At 45.5% G+C, this 22,898-nt stretch overlaps 1 protein-coding gene across 2 annotated transcripts in view; it reads right to left on the bottom strand.

The window, feature by feature from the left end:
• AEBP1 (AE binding protein 1) overlaps positions 1-22,898 on the bottom strand; it is a 237,258-nt gene that overhangs the window by 154,870 nt on the left and 59,490 nt on the right. The window contains exons 3-4 of one of the 2 annotated variants that reach the window (XM_078666750.1): positions 16,653-17,015; positions 9,016-9,105 (exon numbers count right to left, since the gene is read on the bottom strand). In XM_078666750.1, coding sequence (XP_078522876.1) covers positions 9,016-9,105; positions 16,653-17,015 — 453 coding nt within the window. Of the gene's footprint in view, positions 1-9,015; positions 9,106-16,652; positions 17,025-22,898 lie in introns of both variants that reach the window. The other variant, XM_078666749.1, reaches the window with a different exon arrangement.

The following is a 22,898-nucleotide window of genomic DNA, read 5'->3' as shown; positions in this document are numbered from 1 at the left end:
TCACGTTGTGCATCGAGAATGAGGCCAATTCTTCTAAGGAAGTCTTCAATATTGTAAAACCTTTTATCTTCCCTGAAATGATTAAAAATGCCTTTCATATTTCACCTGCAAACTGCATCTAGCGTATCGGACTTCTTTGATGAAAATAATTCAAAAACGTTACTCAACTTTCCCGAGAGAAGCCAGCTCAGCAGACCAACCGATGTCCCCCACTAGTCCAGCATCTGTTCTCTCTGAATTTTACCCAATATCTGAAGAAGAGTCTCTCAAGGAGTTATTGAAAAGCAAATCCGGCTCCCGGGAGGACCCCTGTCCCCGCACATTTCTTAGACTTGCTGCCCCCGCTGTAAATCCTTTTCTCAGCAGGATTTAGAATGCCTCCTTGAAATCAGGTATCTTTCCTGCTATCTGGAAACAAATGTGCCTGTTGCCACTGCTAAAGAAGCCTTAGGCAAACCCAGGGGTGCACAGCAATTTTAGACCACTCTCACTGCTGCCTACATGTTAAAGATCATAGAAAAACTGGTATAGCGGCAACTTTCATTCTTCATGGAAGCTGGCGATCTGCTTCATGACACTCAATCTGGCTTGATACAGAATAGAGACCGCCTTACTGGAAGTGTCAGAAACCATCAGAGGAACGCCGGACGGCAGCGCCTCTGCCATGGTGGTGCTGTTATACATGGTGGCAGCATTTGACATGGTGGCACACTCCACCTCTTCTTGAATAGATTAAGCCTCTTTGGCTTTCAGGGAACTGTGCTGTTTTGGATTCGTTCATTTTTGGAAGAACACTCTCAACAAGTTTACCTTCACTAATTTTCATCTTCTCCACCCCCCTGGTTTGTGGGGTGACTCAGGGCTCTGCCCTCATTCTGCTGCTCTTCAACCTTTACTTGGCCCCTTTGGCCACCCTTATTAAGACATGGGGAGTGAAGATTGTATCCTATGTATATGATATTCAACTGCTGTTCTTGTTCAGAGAACATTCAGAAGCAGCCTTTTTCAATTGTAAAGTACTCTTAAAAAGCATTGCCAATTGGATGGATGCCAACTTTTTCAAACTGAACTTGGACAGAACTGAGGTGCTCTTTTTCTGCCAGGTTGCTCCTCCTCCCTCTTGCCTCTGGTGGCCTGCCAAACTGAACCTACCGCTGGTACCGTCCGCATCGGCTAGAAAGTTAGGGATTGTGCATGTTTCTGACATTTCCTTCGCTACCCAGATCAGCAGATCTCATCATCCTGCTCTGTGAAGCTAAGATCAGTCAAGAAGCTACTGCCTCTGCTTCTGGAGGAGACCCGAAAAACCGTAATCCAGACTCTGTGACATTGCGTTTGCCAAACAGCCTGTATCTGGGTCTTCCTGCTTTTCTGATCCATAGACCTCCAATCATACAGAATGCAGTGGCCAGGCTGTTCTGATGGGTCCCCTTCTGGCAACACAGCTCACCTCACCTGAGGCAGCTTTATTGCCTTTCTGTTGCCAAGAGGATTAAGTTCAAAGCCCTGACATTGACGTTCAGAGGAATTGGGGCAAAGTCCCTCAATACCTAAGAAATAGACTTGGGCTCGGACCAAAAAGAGAGATCCCTGAGATCTAATCATCTTCAACTAATGCGCATTCCAAGGTTTGCCAAAGTTTACGGGGTGACAGGTCTTTTTCAGTATAGACGGCTAAGCTTTGGAACACCATGCCTTTCAAACTCCGTATGGCAGAGTCTGAGCACTGCTTCAGTAAAGATCTGTAACCTGGCTCTTTAATAAAGTGCAGATATAAGTGTCCGTTCTTGTTCTTCAACCACTGCCTTTGAGTGCCGGGACACCTCATACGAGGCAGCTGCGCACTTTACAATTACCTTTTATTTGGATCGTCTGCTTCCCGCGTACAACAGTCTGTGGGTCACACCATCCAGCACTGCATTAGATCCCCCAAATAACAAATTGATACCATCATACCAATGAGTGCTACTAAGCAACAGCACCCCAACATGACGTACATCAGCCCTCCGTATACCGCATCATAACATACCATAACACATCACAACATTCATGCAACAAATAAGGATTTAAAACCTATTGTTTCTACACGCTTGCACTTTAGACTCTACCTCGCACCTGGGCTTCTCTAAGACACAGTATTGCTAAGCAGAACTGTGGAAAATTACCATGAGTGAACTGATAACGACACAAGTAGTAGAAATTAAAATCAAATATGTTCCAAGATTTTAAAAAGGAGTTAGAGATGTATAAACTTGAATGATATTGTTGCCGTGTGAATCTTTCTCCCCTGGCCCTAGTCTCTCTTTCTTTCTCTCTAGGCCCTTAGACTCTCTTTTTTCACTCTGCTTATTATTATCTAGGATACATTTTGTTTTTTATAACATTTTGCTTGGTGCTTGTGTTAAATTTCCTCATTTGCCATAGACATATATTTGCATAACAATATATTAACAAAGTATCAGAATTATCAAATATTGTAGCAAGGAACACCAGATTTACTTCTATTAATAATAACATGAAAAGCAACCTGCTAAGAACATCCCTAATCCCGCATCCAACAGGCAGCCAATAGTCATCAATAATGTTCCATCTGATCAGCCAAAGTTTCCTACAAAGTAACATAAAGCAGAAGACATATGCAGTTGCTACATCAAGATGAAAAATGAGCGTCCTTTAATCGTAACAGGATAAATCATATATAATATTTGCAAAACTGTCAATGAATATTAATTAATAGTGAATTACAAATGAATCTGCATTATGTCAGTGGAACGCAGTTATGGTGGATGAATACCATCTTTGGTACAAGTTTTGTACTCTTCCACTGAAGGGTATCATGTCTGTGCTATAAAATAATTCCTCAACCCGAATAATTTCTCCCTATGCCGCAGGCTACAGTACTCTCAGACAGAAACCAAGGTAAGGAGACTTGTCCCATGTCTCGACAGTTGTAGGAAGTGGACTTTACCAGTGAATTGAAATGTTATGTTTCTCCAAAAGTAAAGCAAGATTGATACATTTAGGAGCAGGTTTCTCGTGCTTTGGGCAGGGAATGACCCCAAGAAGACTACCTCAGGAGAAGTCGCTAGTGTGTGGTTAGTTATGGTTGTTAATAATTCAATAATGCCTACCCAATTGGAAGCAAAAGAAGGGTAGGTCCAATGCATGTGTAGTAGGTAAGTCGACATCTAGTCATTCGCAACGGGGCATACAGAGTCCGCTGCGGGATATATCTTATTGATACGATTAGGCATGACGTGTGCCTGTTCAAGACATTAAATTGAATATATTTGGGACAGGCACCATGTGACACTTTTCCAGGGATGATCTAATATTTTATGCCACTCAAGTATCATGGAGCGGTCTTACTGAGTCTGACTCCCAATCATCTCAAAGAGAGACTCTGGAATGGTCCCAGTGCTGCAAAAAAGATCTCTAATCCCACTTAATTAATTTACCACTATCTCCAATAGTGGAAAGTGTTTGGTATACCTAATGTGAGGAGGATTCACAGGCGCGTGTCTGAAACATATTGCTTAACACATTTTTAATGTTTCAGTACATAAGAAACTGACCCAAGGGAAGATCATCATCTGTCACGAGCATCAAAAAGTCCTGTAGTCCCCTTTAAATTAAAGATCACCCAGTGTCAGTAGATCTAAATCAGTCTATGTCTGAAGTTGCCTGGAACGTATCTAACCCGACTAGGTAGGAAAGCGGAACAGGTAAATAGCAAGAGAATGGTATGATGCATTGCTAATGGTGCAGGTTCTACCAAGACACAACAGGGTCATTGGGAGCAGTACGGAAAGATGTGATTGGGGGCATTTGGAAGGCAACAAAGAATAATATGATAACCCGTCTTTAAACTGAGTAACATTGAACCCTGTTTCAGCCAAGAAGCCGCCGACCAGCCACTGAGCCACCCATTGCAGTTAAATGCCAAATAATAGTGTTCAAAACCTGGGAGGGAAAGGCCACCCGCAGGCAGCAACATGTAACTTCAAAGTGGACAGAGCAACCCAGGGCCTTTCTACACCTGAGATAAATGCAGTTATTAAGTTATCAAGGTTCCTTAAAAAGGTGCAGAGTATGAGTAGAGGAAAGTTTGCAAAATAATACAATACACATGGGAACATCACCATTTTGATTAATGCTACTGGCCTATAATCAAGAAGGGGAGATAAGAACAGAATACTATTTAATTTTGAAGAACCCCAACTACCCTACCCAAGTTTCCATCCTGTAAATCATCCGGTGAATGGTATAAATGAATACCTAAATAATGAAAAGTAACTAGTTCACGTTGCAATGTAGGGTCGAGTTGTACTTGTAAAGGGAGAACATACCTTAGGTTGAATGGAAAAATACAGCTTACTTTGGAACCTGAGATAACAGCAAAGTCATCAACAGTCATGCAGTGGAAGAAAGATCCAAGCTCCCATCTCTTATATATAGCATTAAGTCATCTTCATACAAAGATACTGCATGTACGGAATCATTGAAGTCCAAGAAGACGAAGACAAGCTTCAAGGGGTTCCATAGCCATGGCAAAAAACAAGGGCAATAAGGGGCAGCCATGGCAGGTTCCCCTGCCAATCTCCCACAAATCAGAGATGCAATGTACGGTTTTCACACACGGCATTGGTTTCGTGTACAAAATGTGCACCCACTTACTCCAAAATAGGCTTTTCCCAAACAAACACAAAACGTTACGCATATATCCTCAGTGGAGGGAATCCAGGCCAAACAAAACACGTGCAACATTCGGGAATATCTCTAATGAGTCATCCTTAACCATCCATAATGTGCGTAAATTAAGAGAGGTGCTGAGACCAAGAACAAAACCAGATTGATCATCTGTATTAAGACTGCAATCTCCAGCAAGAGGCGACAGGCTAGGATCTTAGCCAAAATGTTTTAGTTCACATTCAAGATGGATAACAGACGATAAGAGGCAATGTCTGATGGGTATTTATATGTTATGTTATGTTATGTTACATGGGGATTTATAGAGCGCAACATACACCGACAGGTTCCTTGGAGCTAAGAGGTGAGTGGAGAATACAGTGTTATGCCAGAGACAGCTAGTTGTAGGCCATGGTGAAGAGCCAAGTCTTCAACAGCTTCCTGAACCGCAGGTAGTCTTCTTCACATCTGAGAGGAGCAGGAAAGGAGTTCCAGATCTTGGGACCCAGGAAAGAGAAACTGGTCCCACCAAGACGTTTGCGACGGATTCTAGGTACCATCAAGAGGTTCTGGTGTGAGGATCTCAGAGTGCACTTAGGTAGATATTTATTGATCAAAGATACAATAAAGCTAGGACCAATGTTTTGGGTGGCTTTAAAGAGAGTACAACCTGCCTTAAACAAGGCTCGTTGTTCCACTGGTAACCAATGAAGATCTCTAAGCAAAGGGGTGATGTGGCAACGCCTATCCTTAAGAAAGATGATGCTGGCCACTTGGTTCTGAATGATCTGTAAGCGATGTTTCTGGTATTGCGGAAGTCCAATGTATAGGACATTTCCGTAATCGATTTTAGAGAGGATAAGAGCGATGGCAATTTGAGTTATGGCTTCCTTGCTAAAGAAACGTCTGATTTTGCGCAATTTGCGCAATTGGGCAAAGCACGCCGAAGTCACTGAGCCAATTTGAGTGCACATAGAAAGGTCGGCATCGATATGCAGACCAAGGCTTTTTATAGTCGATTTAGGAGTGGGTGCCTCACCTAGATCAGGGGGCCAATAGGATGGGGTCCAATATTCAGGTTTACTGTGGGGGACAATGATCTCAGTTTTTTCTGGGTTTAGCTTTAGATGATTTTCATTCATCCAAGTTTTGACATATACCATGGATTTTTTAACAAAGTTCTTACAGTCCACCGAGTTGTCAAGGGTGAAAATAAGCTGCATGTCATCTGCATAGTTAAAGATTTTAACACCCATCTGACGTAGACCTGAGATCAAGGGGCGGATATAGATATTAAACAAAATAGGTGAAAGAGAGGAGCCCTGGGGGACACCACAGTTTAAGTCTACCATTGTGGACTTAAAGGGGGATAACCATACAGACTGTTTACGGGCTTCTAAAAAAGAACTGAACCACGTAAGGGCAGAACCCCCGGGACCTGCTGCGGCGATACGCTCCATCAGAATGTTATGATTCACGGTATCAAACGCCGCAGACAGGTCAAGGAGGATTAGGGCAGAAGTATGCCCTGTGTCTGCCTGGCCTTTAAGATCATCCAGTACTGAAAGGATCACTGCTTCAGTAGAGTAGGCTGGCAGGAAGCCAGCCTGATGGTTATCCAAAAATGTTGTCCTTTCCAGAAAAGAGCTAAGGCAAGTGGCCACGTGAGTTTCCAATATTTTTGCTGGAAAAGGTAGGAGAGAAATAGGTCTATAATTCTCTAATTTATTCGGGTCTATTCCTTGCTTTTTCTGAAGTGGAATTATCACTGCTTCTTTAAAAGCCAGTTTAACAATACCAAGGGAGAGTGAATGGTTCAAGAACTTGATAAAAATATCAGGGAAGGCGTGATAAATTGCTTTAGAGATGGAGGTAGGACAATCCTCCTTAGGAGAACCTGATTTTACCTTAACTACTAGATCCAGGAAGCATTCTTTGTTCAACTGGGGAAGGGAGTTGAGAGCACAGGCGTTAGGGGTGACCATATTGCTACGGGGACTACCATTGATGGTGGTGATGGAATTTTGGATTTTCTTTATTTTATCTAGAAAGAAGGAATTTAGGTTATTACAAAGCATTTGACTAGGCACGAAGGACAGAGTAGTGCGACTGGGATTAGAGAGTTATTTGACTATCCTAAAGATTTCTTTTGAGCCATTATCGGCAGAGAGGACCTTGTTCGTAAAAAAAGCTCTCTTAGCCTCCAGTATAGCTGCTTTATACCGATGAAGGTTGCTAATATAGTCAGATTTATCTTGTGCTGTATAATTTTTCCTCCATTTTCTCTCAGCCTGACGTACTTGGAGTTTAGTTTTTTTCAGGTCATTGTTAAACCATTTTGCCTAGAACTGTAGTTTTTAATCTGTAAAGGTACCAGGAGATTAAAGGCCTTCCTTTGCCAGTCAGCAATCTCACTCTCCCAGAAGTCGGGGTTACCCTCTGGATCCGGCAACTCCCTGGACAAAGTTTCAGTTAATTTATCCAGCTCAACCCTGTTCCAGTTTCTGAAGATGCTCTTAGAATAGGAAGGGGACAATTTCGACTGAGAGACAAGCAGGTTAAAACTGATGATGGAGTGATCGGACCACGCGCAAGGGTGAACTGCTAGGTTAGTCAGGTTGACATTTATTGACCATACTTGATCAAGGGTGTGGCCCCTAATGTGTGTGGGGGTATTGATGTGTTGTGCCAGATTTAAACAAGTAAGGGACTTAGGGCCCGATGTAGGTAAATCCCATTTACCGATTTTGAAATACCGAATCCTACCGAATCGGTATTCAAAAATCGGTAAATGGGATGTAGGTCCCAACATCTGGATTCGTTACCGAATCCTTAACAATTCTTTAATTACCGATTCGGTAAATACCGAATCGGTAATGCCCATTCATTCCTATGGGCTTTGAAGCCCATAGGAATGATTAGGCATTACCGATTCGGTATTTACCGAATCGGTAATTAAAGAATTCACAAGGGTGCAGGGGGTGTCACTTTGACACCCTCTAGCACCCCCAAAACGGGCATGTGTGCAATGTGGCACTCAGACATGCCCTAAGGGCACGTCTGTCTGTCACATGGCACATGTGTACATGCACAGATGTGCATGTACACAGGAATCGTTTTTTTACCATGGATTTGTATTCCATGGTAAAATACCGATTCTGTAGGCCATGTGCTGATGGAAGATTGGCTACCTACATTGCATTTTCGGTAGTTCTACCGAATCGTCATCATTACCGAATCGGTAAATATTACCGATTGGGTAACTTTACCGATTCGGAAATGATAACGATTCGGTAAAATTACCGAAAATGTGCCCCTACATCTCGATAGCCCTTTACCGATCGGAAACGGCCGTAAATCGGTATTTTCGGCCGATTCCGATCGGTAAAGGGCTACCTACATCGGGCCCTTAGTGAGCTCCCTGGACGATTTTCCCTCATCAGAGTCATTGGCCCAATAGTTCAAATCGCCTATGATAACTACTTTGTCATAATCAGTGATCAACGAGGCAGTGTAGTTGGCAAGGGTCTTAGGAAAATCAGGCATTATTATAGGGGGCCTGTATAATATCGCGAAAATCAGCGTATTATTATGTAGGGTAAATTTAATTACTAAAGAATCTACTGCAGGAAATTCCAGGTGAGGCAGGACAGAAGCAGAAAGTTCTTTTTTCATAATTGCTGCCACTCCTCCTCGTCTCTTCCCTGGTGGCCTATCTGTGTGCAAGATATAATAATTATCGGGGAGGGCTGCCAGGGTATCGGGGGATGATTCCTCTGAGAGCCAAGTCTCAGTGAGTTATAAGCAGTCCGGGGCATCCGTATCAAGGACATTAAAAATTTCTAATTGGTGTTTAACCATAGAGCGGGTATTAAAATACATGATATTAAGATCTTTCGTCGACTTTCTGGCAATGCCTGTGGGTGGTGACAATGGGTGACTACTGGTATCTACCAGCGAAGGTTGAAGATCGACAGCAGTAAGTGGCTTAAGGATAAGAAGCCCTAGGAGCTGTAGTCTTTTGGATAGATGCGCTTTGATTGGATATGGCATCTTAGGTGGCATTTGTAACAGAGTAGCTGCAAAATAGAGGTATTTTTGAGCATGGCAACGTGCCATGTGTCCCGTACTGGCGCGGACGGTTTCAACATGGTAGAAATAATAGTGTCATTCAGAGGAGGAGGGAGGGAACTCAATTCAAAGGAAGAATCATAAACTATAGCAAGTCTTGGTGCTAACTGCTTGGATCTAGGATAGATTAAAGCAAAGATATGTACTGGATTCCAGCTACTTTTCTGTATCTGTTATATTTTTTCTTGAACCTACCAGGACGAAGGTCAGTTCTCCAGTCTTCTCGGTAGGGTTCAACAGTTTCCACAGGCTCTTCCAGATCGACGGGCGGTTTATAAAATTCATCTGAAAGAAAAAGGACCCAATGGTGAATGAGGTAACACTGCTAATTAGCTGACTCCATTGGCAGCTACTAGCATCATAAGTCAACAAAATTATTGGTCAGTTTAAGGAGCTGTGTTCTGGTACCAACATGACCCACCAGATTTGTATGCAGGTATAAAATGCCAGATGCACCCAAAATGGCATAATCTATTCATAACATTAGTAAGAAACGCTATTTGTGATACATATGGGGAGACCTGGACCATTCTAGGAAATACAGGAACGTTAAGTCAATATACCATAACTATATCAAGCTACTCAGTAGCAAGGCAACAGGGAGTGCCCACCTCCATTCTCTACAACATTTATATTATTGGCATGGCAAAAGGAAAGGGGGCACAAGATTTACACCTAAGATGGGCGGAGAGAACATTGCATCATTCTTCTGTGTTGATGATAAGGGGATTCTAGGCAATGATCCCGGTGAGTTTGCAGTGGGTCTGAACTTTCTGAAGGGTTATTCAAAGGAAGTCTATAGTGAAAGTAAATTTTTTTTTAAAAACAAAGATTATCTACTTTGGAGCAAATGGATTATGATTCACCAAAAATGAGTCATTCCTTCTGCTCTGAAAAACTAGAGGCCACGTTTAAATATTGGTGGCGCTGCTAGAATCTTATTGAAATTGGGAACTCATGTTTGACTCTAGACTCAGTCGGCCACAGTCCTTGCTTCAAGTCTCATCAGCTTTGTCTGAAAAAACAGCAAGTACATAAACCTGGCTCTTAGGAAGCCCTGTTTAGTTGAGGCCGTACCATCACCGATTTAGGAGTCAAAGGTCCCCCAGATTCAATCGAAGCCTCGGTTTGGAGCTGGGTCCTGGACCATTGTAAGTCATTGGCATAGGCAATGATTCCTGTAGAGTTGTTTCTTATTTCCATCAGTAACTGTGTGTGTGTGTGCTCAGGGAGTGAATGCTCAAGGAACAACCTGAGCTGAGAAATTGTGTGACGTCCTTGATGGAATATTAGATCATTGAGGGCCTGACAGAAAAGGTCTGTGAGAATGAAATTCGGAAATGAAGACGGAAAGGAGCTGTTGACCAGTTTCTCTCACGGCAGCCTTTCACATCTATAGTCCAAGGGTAAGTTCCTCTAAATTAAACCTACCGGGCACCTTTGCCATGTTATTTCATGGAAAAGATCCAATAAATCTGGATTCTAAGCTCAGATCAAAAGTACTACCGAGCAGTGAGAGAAGGTCTTGTCTACTACAGAATCCACTATTTCCCGAAATTATCCTCACATGAAGTGGCGGGGTAAGGTTTAAGCATTTCCTTTGGGATGCCGACTGAGAAACCAGAAGTTAGGACCGAATGACTGGGAAGAGTGAATGATGTGAGTTGGTAATGACTGATGGTGAAATCTAAATGGCCTAGTACTTCAGACAAAGTGTATTTAACAAAGGTTTCATTCAACGGAGGGAGATGGCGAGCTTAGAGTTGTGGCCTCATAGAATGCGGTAATTCCAAAACGATTAATACAAAACATTCAGAAGAGAATGCAGAAATTACCTACTAATTTTCCACCAAAACAGCATAAATCTTATAAAGTGAAGAATCGTTTAAGTGATTATCATATAAAGGGAATATATATTGTAGTTGACAAAACAAGTGCAAACAATCAAAATCTATGATGTATTTTGATGTCTAACAAAGATATACTTTCACCCATGTACAATGCAGCCTTTGGGAGAAGCACTATTATGAGTTTCACTGAGAAAATACATAAAAAGTTTCTACTTCACGCTCCCTTAGAGCACATAATTGTGTGCTTCTGTAAAGTAGAGGACTCCTGTACAGAAACCTCGGAGATGACTGAAAATAAAACCTGGGATGGGATTACCTTCGGTTTGTCAGTGTAACCTCTGTCAGACAGCAACCTAACATGTTGACCCTTTCAGATGCCTCATCAGTTTTGAGATGCAATCAAATGAAAAACTAAACATTGTTGCATGGGGAAGTCATGATGTTGCACAGTCAAGTCTGTTGAAACACATGATTAACCTCTAAATAGAAAGGAAAGGTACTGAATAAATACGTCTAGAGAAACAAATCAGATTATACTACAACAATTAAAAAGGAATGGGTGTGTGTGCTAGGGGTGAAAGAGAAAACACAGGAAATAAAACATAAAGCAATAAATGATGGAGGGAAAGCAAATGCAGGGGCAAGGGCAGAAAATAAAATGCATCATCCAGTCACATAATCGTTGACCTACATAGGATCTCTCCTATGTTTTATTCCTACCCTGTGGTTGAGACTTTCAGGCAGAGACATCAGACCATTTCTGACTTCATCCCTTTGACACGAGCCCACATCTCCACTCCACTCACGCTGTTTCCCGAACTAGAGAGATAGCTCGACAGACCAGATTCACTACATTTGCCTGTCGTTCCATCATCAGACATTCATATAAGGCAGCTACAACTATTAAGCTCCTCAACTTCCATCCCAGGCAGGCATTGACCACATTACTGATATAAGACTATTCAATGACTATTCCATGTCTGGCCATCAACCAGTTCACAATATTCCAAGCTAATGGACTTCACCTTGACTAGGCCTGAAATTTCGAGGGTCCTGACACAATCGTACCTGGTCTGACTTTGATCCAATCCCTAAGTGAAATCCTACCCATGAACGAGTTGCTTCCCCCAAGTCCCTCGCCAAACACAATTTCTGTTCCACTCATGAAGAAGAATGGGGTTCACCATGTGGCTGCTTTGACCCATTTACACTTTCAACACTATTTAATGCCACAACTTAAAAAGGCGTCCCTAATGTCTTGGGACACCAACTGTGCGCCATTATCTGTGACCATGTAGCATGGTGTCCTACCTTGAACAAATTTGCCTCCACCACTCAATGGTGCCGTCCAGCAATCTTTTATCTTTCTCCGTTCCTTTATGAATATTGCAGTGCTGCACGTTATGAATTACCTGCTTTTCTGGCCAGGACACCAGAACCTGTCTTTCAGTCTATTTTTGGTCGTGGTATATCCCAGGTGGCCTCCAAGGACCAAAGCAATCAACCTGCTCCATAAGGACCCCGAAGGTACACATGTGTCGTCCTGCATGAACACTCCATCAGAGCAGACAGATAACTATTCAATACCTTAAAGTAGGGTTATGCCTTGACAGGTACACTACTTTTCATACTGTTAACCTTTTTGAGCAATTGCACAACATGCTTGAGACTGAGTCTGAATGGCTCCATAACAACATCACAACAAAGCAGCACAATCCCAACGCTGGCAGCCACCTTCTCAGTCTCAAAGGAGAGGTCCATCTTCTTATGGTCCAAGGGCAGTCTGAGAGACAACCTGCTACACTGGTTTTCAAGTCTGGAATGTACTCAACAGTATAATTGCAATCTTATATCCCAGCAGCCAGCCGTGTCAGACTTGCAAAGCCGTTCACCACACCACCAGGGAGTAGAAATGCATCTATAGGCTTGGGATCAGTTCTGAGTGTAACGTTTAAAAGCCAAATCCGAGCATGAAAATGCTCAGCTCTCCATACAGCCGTTAACATCTCCCGCACAATAATGGAGTAGTGTCTTTCAGAATCCGAGGAGAGTAGAAGGCAAACATAATGGTAGTTTTGCATCCTTTCTGACGCCAAGAAAGGAGAGCACCAATGCTTCAGGTACTAGCATCAAGAGTGAGAAAAGTACTTTTAGACACATCAACGGGTGTGAGTACTCCTGCGATGGTAATAAGAGTCCTTGATCTCCTTGAAAGTGGAGACGTGAAGTTCTCCACCCAGACAAAATACATACTTTTTATTTACCAAACTTCTTACAGGTCATTCAGTCCTACTTGCTAAGTCCCTAATAAGATTTGAGTAGTATTCAATGATAGGCCATGAAAAAGTCCCTGTGTTTTGGATTGGTCACCTCTCTCGCGGTCTGCACCAGGTCAGCCGTTGGTCTGACTCCAGCCACAGAGATAGAATATCCTAAATAATCCACCTCCTGCACCAAGAATTTGCATATGTCAAAGTGGAGAGTCATTCCAGCCCTTTCTAGTTTGTCAGGGGCCTCTTTTAAGGGGGCATTTTGTTCTTCGTCTGTTCTTTCATTCACCAAGACATCGTCCTGGATGTAGATTGCTTTCTCCTGTTCCAGACAAAGGTGCAACAGCATTCTCTGAAAGATGCTGGCAGCTGAAGCCAGGTGGGAGGGCAAGCGGATGAACTGAAAAACACCTTCTGTGGTTATAAAAGCTATTAGGAGCTGGGAGTCCTGAGGCAGCCTGATCTGGTTGTAGGAGCCCTTCTGGCACACTTGGAGGGGTACTCACCACCCTTCAGTATTTGCACCATTTCACCAATTATGGGAAGTGGAAAACTATCAATTACATCGTTTTGGTTCAATCATCGCAGTTAGATGCAGATTCTCAAGCTGTTGTCGTCTTTCTTAAAAATCAGAATTAATTATTTAGCTGCACCCAGGAGCTCAATAATTCCCTTATGAGCCCTGTCCTTTAAAATGTTTTTGACCTCCTCCTGTATCACCTCTAGCGGAACCTGTCTAGGGCAATGTCTGACTGGCTCGGCACCATCCTTAAGGTGTAGCTTGTGGAAACATCCTTTTAAGGTGCCTAGCTTTCCCTTGAACACTGAGCTGGCACATAACAGCAATTCAACTATGTTTGTGTCCTCCACAAACATAACTTGGAAAGAAGCCTCCGATTTATGACAATATGAAGATCATACTGTTGGGCGCACCCTACAATGGGACGCCCTTCTATGTGTACGTTGTGTTTAATCACTCCTTCTTGGAAGCCGTCAACTCAAACAAAAACAATGACGTCTATGCTGGACTGGGGATAGATTTTGGAATTGGTGTATTTAGGTTCTAGGGTAACTTTAAGTCACTCTTCCCAGACACGACCCTCAAGAGAAAGTGTGCTTAGGGACCTAGAACCCAGGATCAGTTAGACTTGACATCCATTTACTGTGATATTAGCACTGGGTCTGTTATTCCTAACCTGGTCCTAACTCTTCCCAGCTGCACAAACCACCCTGGGATGGGATCTGCCTCTGCCACCACACTGCTCCTGTTTTTGCCACCCCCTTGCATATGCATGCAAAATGTCCTTTCCTCTCACAGCTTCTGTTCCTGAAATTTCCTGCATTTCCTAACCCATTGCTTTTCTTGCTTACAGAATTGATCGCTACCCCCATATCATCTGTAGCTCTGACATCTGAGTGGCTTGCACCCTCTCCATCCAGTTTTTTATGTTCTCTCATATACTGAATAGATTCTCCACCTGAATTGCAATAGCAATAGCCTTGCTCAATGTTGTGTTACTGGCCACCCACAATCTCTCCTACATTTCTTCACTATAGCATTGAATAATTTCATGGTCTTTAATCAATTTGCCAGTCATTGCCTGGAACTGACCATTGATTGCCAGTTCCCTTAGTCTCGCCACAAATGCATCACTGTTTTGTGCTGTTTTTAGGGTGGGGTAAAGAACTTGGGTCTGATCATAGCATCATTGACTGACATGGCAAACTTTATCTCAAGAATCATTTTCACTACTTTGTTAACATTAAGAATGATAACTTCTTGAACATCAACAGAGCATGGTAAATATTTAAAAACGTGCTGCACTTCTTTTCCAAATGCACCCATACAAAGACATAATCATTGTGATTCATATCATTTGGGCTCATGCTTTTAAGTCAGGCTTTAAACGCTTCAACCCGAGTCATTCATATATAATACAAGCTCTGGCAAAGCCAATAGGTGTGGGCTGCATTTTGATTCGTAACCAACACATTTGAAAAAAATATCCTGCTGCCGTGAGAAAAACAGTAAACAGTTTATCCATGAAAAAGGGAATTAAATGTGTGGTGATTTGGTATAGTTTTGAGATGTTAAATAGCGCTTCGTGCATTTTAATGTAAGGACTCTATAGTGGGGGAATAAATCACCAAACAGCCAATAGCATAAGGTGAGAGAGAGATACTCCTCTGGGTTCAGCCAAAGCCCCTTCTATGTATATTTTAAAGCATTGGTAACAATAAGTCTTCAGACAACTGAGCTATCAAGCCAAACCTGAAAAGGGGCTCAGGTTGATTTAGGGCCTTATCTTGAGTTTGGTGGACAGGATATTCCATCACAATTGTGGTGGATATCCCATCCACCATATTACAAGTGCACTTGCAACATGATGAACGTGATATCTACCGTGTTTGTGAAGGAGTATTATGTCTGCAAAACTCTATATAAATCCAGTACTTGTATAGCTCACGAATCACCCCCGAAGGGGTATCTCGGCACTGGGGGCCATTGGGAAGATTAAGCGAGCTATTGCCCTATGTCGCATGGTGCTGGGCAAACCCCTGCCGTCAGAGCCAGGGATAAAACCGGGATCCCCAGCGTCCAGCATCCAGCGTCAGTCGCCCTGGCCGCGGCGCCACACCGACTCCCCTTAGCTTAGAACTAACCAAGAGAGTGTGACTGTGAACCCCTCGCCTGTGTGTTCATATACAGTTTGTGGCATCAAACTAAAGGAAAAGAGGGAAAGCCCCTCAAGTTAGAGGTAGTGCCCAGGGGAAGAGCTGCACATTTAACAATGGTGAAATTGATGGGGCAGAAGTGAGATTCCATTGCAGTGCATGGAGCTCCTGCTTTGGGAATGCGTGAGCATCTACTTTGGAGTATGGGAAAACTGACGAACGAATGAGTGAAACTGTAGTGAAGTATTTGGGGGTCGGTGACACAGGAATGAGTGAGACTCCACTGAAGGGTGTAGGGTTAGTAGCGAGATGCTGTTGAGGAGCAAGATTTTTTGGCTGTTTGGAATGAGTGAGTTCCCTTTGGAAATATTAGGATAGCAAATGTTGTATATGTCAAACCTCATTGAAGGGTATGAGGGTTTGATAAGAAGACTTTGAGGCCAGTAATGGGAAATGAATGAAATGCCATTGAAATAAGTGAAGTGATGTTGGAAGGTCTGACAATCCATCGAAAGTGTGAGGAAACTGATATTAAAAATGAATGTGACTCCTTTGAAAGTCTATGATGCGAGTGACAGGAATGAGTCAGGTTCTAATAAAGTCCGATGGAAATATATGAAACTCCACTGGTCTGTAATACAAAGTTATTTAGAAATGAGTGGGACTCCATATATGAAATATGTGATGATAGAAATGTAGAAATATTAGATACTCCATCAATAATGTGGTATGAGAAATTGGTGAGACTCTATTGGAGTGTATGAGTTGAGTGATGATAAATGGGCGACACAATATGAAATTATTTTGTATAATACCAGTGAATAGCCATTTTAGTGCATGAGGCCAGTGGAGTGAATGGGAAATATCCCGCTATCGCATATCAGTTTAGTGATATGAGAATGAGTGAGATGCTAGCGAGAGAAACTCCATTTGAATGTACGGGATGAGTGAGGGTGAATGAGTGTGGTTCTGTTGAAGTGCACAAGACTGACATCACATGTATGATAGACACTGTTGGCCCATATCCACCTCTTACCTTCATCGTGATCGGGTCGATATTTCTCCTCCTCCCCGTAAGGCGGGTGTGTTCTGCTTGTATCTGGCACTTGGGATCTCTCTTCAGTGTCTGGGGGAGGCACGAGTGGTGTCTCGGGCCTGGGGAACCTCTCTTTCTCTTCCTCCTCCTCCTCGTAGGTTGGCCAGGTCTCGGGTACTTTTTCAGTCCTTCCGGATGGGGGTGTCCTGGTGGTCTTTGGTGGTTTCACCTTGGGCTTCTTGGTGGCTTTGGGTTTCTTCTCTTTCGGTTTCTTGGTGGCTTTGGGTTTCTTCACTTTTGGCTTCTTGGTTGGTTTGGGAGGCTTCTCCTTTTTCTCCTTCTTTGCCTTGGGTTTCACCTTCCCTGGGACATCTGCAGTAAGAAGAAGAGGTGAAATTTGTCAGTTTAACCAGATAACAAAATCAAAGCTGAAAAAGTAAGCTAGGAACTTTGAGACCAACCCAGAAACGGATCAGGGACATGGTCTCATCCTTGTTTATACATGTTAAGGGGCAATTATACTGCTTGATTTTGAGAAAGGTGGACTGTATGGAAACTGGCAATGGTATATCCTCCTGCAGAGAATCCTCTGTTGGAAATTACACTTATGGAGGAAGTTACATTATCATTGCTTGTCAGAGGTTTAAATATGTTATAAGGTTCTCTAAGCCAAGTCCTTAGCAGTGAGTTACGCAAGCGCACACAGTTACCCATCGAAATATGTGTATCCACACATGCCCAACTTACCCTAAAGTAAGAGGGCAAGGTTAGGGTGTAGCTAAGACAGTGATTTAGAAAGGGATATGCAGTCTCTGCGCACTTCCACAGCAGCGCGTTACCCAGGTAAAGCTCAAGTAACGTACAGAGGAGCCAGTCCTGAAGCCTTGTTTTATGGATACACAGCTAGGATGCTGTGTTTGCACCTAACTGGAGCACAGCCTCACTATATTTATATTTGTGATCATATCAACAAGTTTTGAAAATGATGCATATAATAGCAGACCCAAGGAAAATACACAAAATGCCATCAAGAATTACGTGAACTTGCCTCCACCTTCCAGCACTTTTTATACTTAATTTCCTCAGATTGTTGTGCTATCGCACGTTTTCATCTTCCCTGTGGTGATGAGGACATTTAGAGGGGTATTGTGATCTATGGGTTTTCATTCCAGATCAATGTTTACTCCTTTTCACGCAGAACTGCAATCATTTATATCACTTTGCACTTTATAGCTATCTTCTTCAAATGACATTCAAGTCCTCTCTCCTGCTGATTCAAAGTATAGGCCTGAAGACCAAGTCCATTGCACTCTATTGTGCACATACTCAAATGTGATAGGTAGTGAGACAATCCAGCTACAAAGAACCACATTCTAAGGTGGCATTCTGGAGAAAGAAGATAAACTCTGGACCCCTCTGTTACAGTTGCAGTATCTTTGGACCATTCCAGAATAGTGTAACAAGCTGATTACAAACAGGGGGCAACCTTAATCATGGGCAGTGGGAGCCACAGTGAATAAAAGGAGCCCCCCCCCCCAACCCACTGCAACATCTCTAACACCAGGAAGGAGCACCAACCTTTTTTATGGTTTTTAACCCTGTCAGGAGGATCCTCACATTAAAGATTCTTTTGATATCTCCTAGACAGTTTTAAATTAGTCACTTTCACACACAACATTACCCAACACACCTACAACTACCTCAAACTTGCACTTTTCACCATTCAGCTTAAAAACAAAAGATCTCCGCTAAAGTGACCCTTCGAGGGACTCGTAGGGCATTGCAGCACCAGCCCCACGAGGAGCAAAAAATTCAGAGAGGAAGCATGACATCCCCAGGGATTTGTGAGCTCAGCAAGGAAGAGTCCTCAGGATTCCCTTTCCAGGTCTCGTCCACCATCTTGCCATTGTCTCTCATCTTCTAATAGGAACAGTACCTCCCTAATTTGGTTTGACACCCGGAAGTGTGTCATTCTAGAGAATGGCTCACAGAGTGTTATTATATGCCACATATTAGAACTTTCAGTGCTGAACTCAGTAAATTAATTTCTACAACTCCCTTGTACATAGCAGATGTGTGCTATCCGTGAGAATGGCTCACACTATAATGTTATTACATGACATTAACCGCCCTTGACCTTCCGCCCGCGACCCTTCAACTTCCTGGTAGGTCGCTCCCCCCGCTGCAGCTCCACCGTCACCCCGCTGTCTCCTGCTGCCGCCGGTGTATCGAGGCCCTCCACCACCCGCAGGCTCCACCTGCACCTCATCCCTGGTGGCCAGTGGTGGCCTTAGGTACGCTTCGCTTACTGCCTGTTGCTTTGTGCCTGCTTTGTAACTGTCTGTGCCCCCTGCCCCCCGCTCGTCGCTCTGATTCTGTGCCCCCTTTTATTCTGTACCTCTCGCCATTCTTTGTACCCCTGTGCTGACTTGTGCCTCTGTGCCCCTTGATTTTGTCTCCTTTTCTCTTCTGCGCCCCACGCCGGTCTCCTGCCCCCGGTCCCTGCCGCTGCCTCCCCTGCGGCCCCGCTCCCTCCGCACCCATTCGTTCACCCGTCCCTCGCCTCCCGCCTCCCAGCTGCTCCTCCCTCCCCACCTCCCCATATATGGCGGCCAATGCGCGGCCGCGCCGCTGGCGCGCCGAAGGTGCGCCTAAGGCAAGCCCGTCTGCACTCGTCCGTGCCTGGACCGCGCCCAGCGCCAGAACTCCCGCACCAGCCACAAAGACCGCCTCCGTTACAATGCCAGCACCCCCGTCGCTCTCAACCCAGGAAGAACCCACACCTGCTGCAAGGCCGCCCGAAGCGCACCCACTGCCCCTTCACCTGCCGGAACTGCAGCTTCTCCTGCCTTGAAAGCGTCAAGATGCCTGCCACGCCGGAACCCAACCAGCTTAGATACATCCTGATCAACACCCGCTCCGCACACAAACATGCCATCGAACTCTGGGACCTACTCGACACCACATCACCGGATGTCGCCTTCCTGACCGAGACCTGGATGAACGAAACCTCCTCGCCAGACATCGCCATAGCCATCCCAGACGGGTACAAGATCACCCGCAGAGACCGAACCAACAGGGCCAGAGGAGGAATCGCCATTGTTCACAAAAACACCATCAGGGTATCAACAAACACCAACGACACCCTCAGCGCCGCCGAACACATGCACTTCCCGATCCACATGGACCCCAAGACCACCCTAAGAGGCACCCTCGTCTACAGACCACCAGGACCCTGGCCTCAATTCTGCGACTCCATCGCCGACCTCATCAGCACGCACGCGCTGACCTCTACCGACTACATCCTTCTCGGACACCTGAACTTTCACCTGGAGAACAACAATGACAGCAACTCCTCCACCCTGATCGACAATCTCACCAACCTCGGACTGAAACAGCTCGTCACAACGCTGACCTACAGCACCGGCCACACGCTAGATGCCATCTTCTCCTCAAGCCCCGACGTCACCTTTAGCCACGCCTCCAAACTCACCTGGACAGACCACCACTGCATCCACTTCTCCTTCCGAAAACCCCTCACACACCACCGCATACTACAGACTCTCCGCCGCTGCTGGGGCAAAATCACTGAAGAACAACTACAGACAAGCCTCGCACTCAACCCTCCGACGAACCCCACCAACTCAGATGAAGGTGCACTCACCCTCGAACGCTGGATGAACGACTGCGCCAACACCGTCGCCCCGCTGAAAAACCCCACCAGCAGAAACACCAGCAGAAGAGTCAGCTGGTTCACCCCGGAACTCCTTGACTCAAAACGCACCTGCTGGAAACTGGAAAACATATGGCACAGCGACAAGATGCCAGACAGCCGCACCGCCCACAAAGACGCCGTCCACAACCACCACCACCTCATCAGGACCGCCAAAAGAACCTCCTTCACAAACCGCCTTGACAACAACCCACACAACAGAAAGGAGCTCTTCACCATCATGAAGGAACTCTCCAACCCCAGCTCCAACGGCAACGACATCCCACCATCGCAAGCCCTGTGCGACTCCCTCGCCACCTTCTTTCATCGGAAGATCACCAACATCCATGACAGCTTCAGACCCCGGACGACCCCTGCCGACCACACCGCACCAAACCCCCCGCACCCCATCGCCCACGACACCCTGACAACCTGGGCCAACGTGAGCATCGAGGACACAATCAAGACCATGGGAACAATCCACTCCGGTTCCCCATCCTACCCTCTCCTGCACCACATCTTCAGCAAAGCCAGCAATTCCATCTCACCCCACCTGCACAAAATCATCAACCTCTCCTTCGAGACCGCCACCTTCCCTGAGAACTGGAAGCACGCAGAGATCAACGCCCTACTGGAGAAATTCTTGAGGCGACCTCAAGAATTTCCGTCCCATCTCCCTGCTTCCGTTCCCAGCAAAGGTCATAGAGAAGATAGTAAACACCCAGCTCACCCACCACCTCGAAGACAACAACATCCTGGACCCGTCCCAATCAGGTTTCCGCAGCAACCACAGTACCGAGACCGCCCTCATCGCCGCCACGGACGACATCAGGATCCTACTAGACAACGGCGAGACAGCAGCCCTCATCCTCCTGGACCTCTCCGCCGCCTTCGACACCGTCTGCCATCACACACTACGAACAAGCCTCCACGACGCAGGGATCCGAGACAAGGCCCTGGACTGGACCACCTCCTTCCTCTCCGGCAGAACTCAGAGAGTCCGCCTCTCCCCGTTCCGATCCGATGCCTGCGAGATCATCTGCGGCGTCCCTCAAGGATCTTCCCTCAGCCCGATGCTGTTCAACGTCTACATAGCTCCACTAGCACGCATCGCCCGACAGCATGACCTCAACATAATCTCCTACGCCGACGACACTCAGCTGATCCTCTCCCTCACCAAGGACACCCGCACTGCCAAATCCAACCTCCACCTGGGAATGAAGGCCGTCGCAGACTGGATGGAGGACAGCCGCCTCAAACTGAACACAGACAAAACGGAAATCCTCATCCTCTGGTCCAACCCATCCACATGGGACGACTCTTGGTGGCCCACGTCACTGGGGTCCCCCCCAGCCCCCACCAACCACACACGCAACCTGGGAGTCATCCTCGACTCGAAACTCTCCATGACCAGACAAGTCAACGCGGTCACCTCCACCTGTTTCAACACCCTCCGCATGCTCCGCAAGTCCCTAGTCAGCAGCAGACTCGACTACAGAAACGCCATCTACGCCGGAGCCCTGTCCAAGCTCATCAGCAGACTACAGAGAATCCAGAATGTCTCTGCACGCCTGAACCTCGACGTCCCCTGCCGCGACCACATCACCCCCCCACCTGAGGAACCTGCACTGGCTATCCTCGACAAAAGAATCTCCTTCAAGCTCCTGATCCACGCACACAAGGCACTCCACAAAACCGGCCCAGCCTATCTCAACAGTCGACTCTCCTTCTACGTACCCAACAGGAAACTCCGCTCCGCCGACCACGCCCTGGCCACGGTCCCACCCATCCGGAAAACTACTTCAAGAGGCAGATCCTTCTCCCATCGCGCCGCCAGGACCTGGAACACCCTCCCCCTCTATCTGCGACAAACCGAAGACCTGCTGACCATCAGGAGACAACTCAAGACCTGGCTCTTCGACCAATGATTCCTTGATAGGAATCATTTCTCTGGTTGGCAGCTCACTACAGCATCCAGCGTCGCGTGGCTAGCGTGCTGTGTTTTTATTTCCCCGTTTTGTATTTCTGTTCGTTTTTTGTTTATTTCCCCTGCTTTTAACTGGAAGTGTCCTCCTAGGGGTCCCCCTTACCTGCACAATAATTTGTGATTCACCGCTGCTTGAGCGGGCCCGGTTCCGGGTTGGTTGGGGTTCTGCCAAGTTTGATATTCGGGCGCCATCTTGGGAAGGGCATTGACGCTCTTTCAGCGCCATATTGAGTGTCCTGGTGGGGCGGTTTCACCTCACCTGAGGCACTATTTAAGGCGGTTTGCTGAGTGATTCCGCCTTGATAGGAATCATTTGTCTGGTTGGCAGCTCACTACAGCATCCAGCGTCGCGTGGCTAGCGCGCTGTGTTTTTATTTCCCCGTTTTGTATTTCTGTTCGTTTTTTGTTTATTTCCCCTGCTTTTAACTGGAAGTGTCCTCCTAGGGGTCCCCCTTACCTGCATAATAATTTGTGATTCACCGCTGCTTGAGCGGACCCGGTTCCGGGTTGGTTGGGGTTCTGCCGAGTTTGATATTCGGGCGCCATC

Source organism: Lissotriton helveticus, chromosome 11 (genome assembly GCF_964261635.1).
Source record: "Lissotriton helveticus chromosome 11, aLisHel1.1, whole genome shotgun sequence".
NCBI lineage: Eukaryota > Metazoa > Chordata > Amphibia > Caudata > Salamandridae > Lissotriton > Lissotriton helveticus.
Note: the sequence above shows the minus strand (reverse complement) of the source record. Positions and strands in the feature narration are given on the sequence as shown.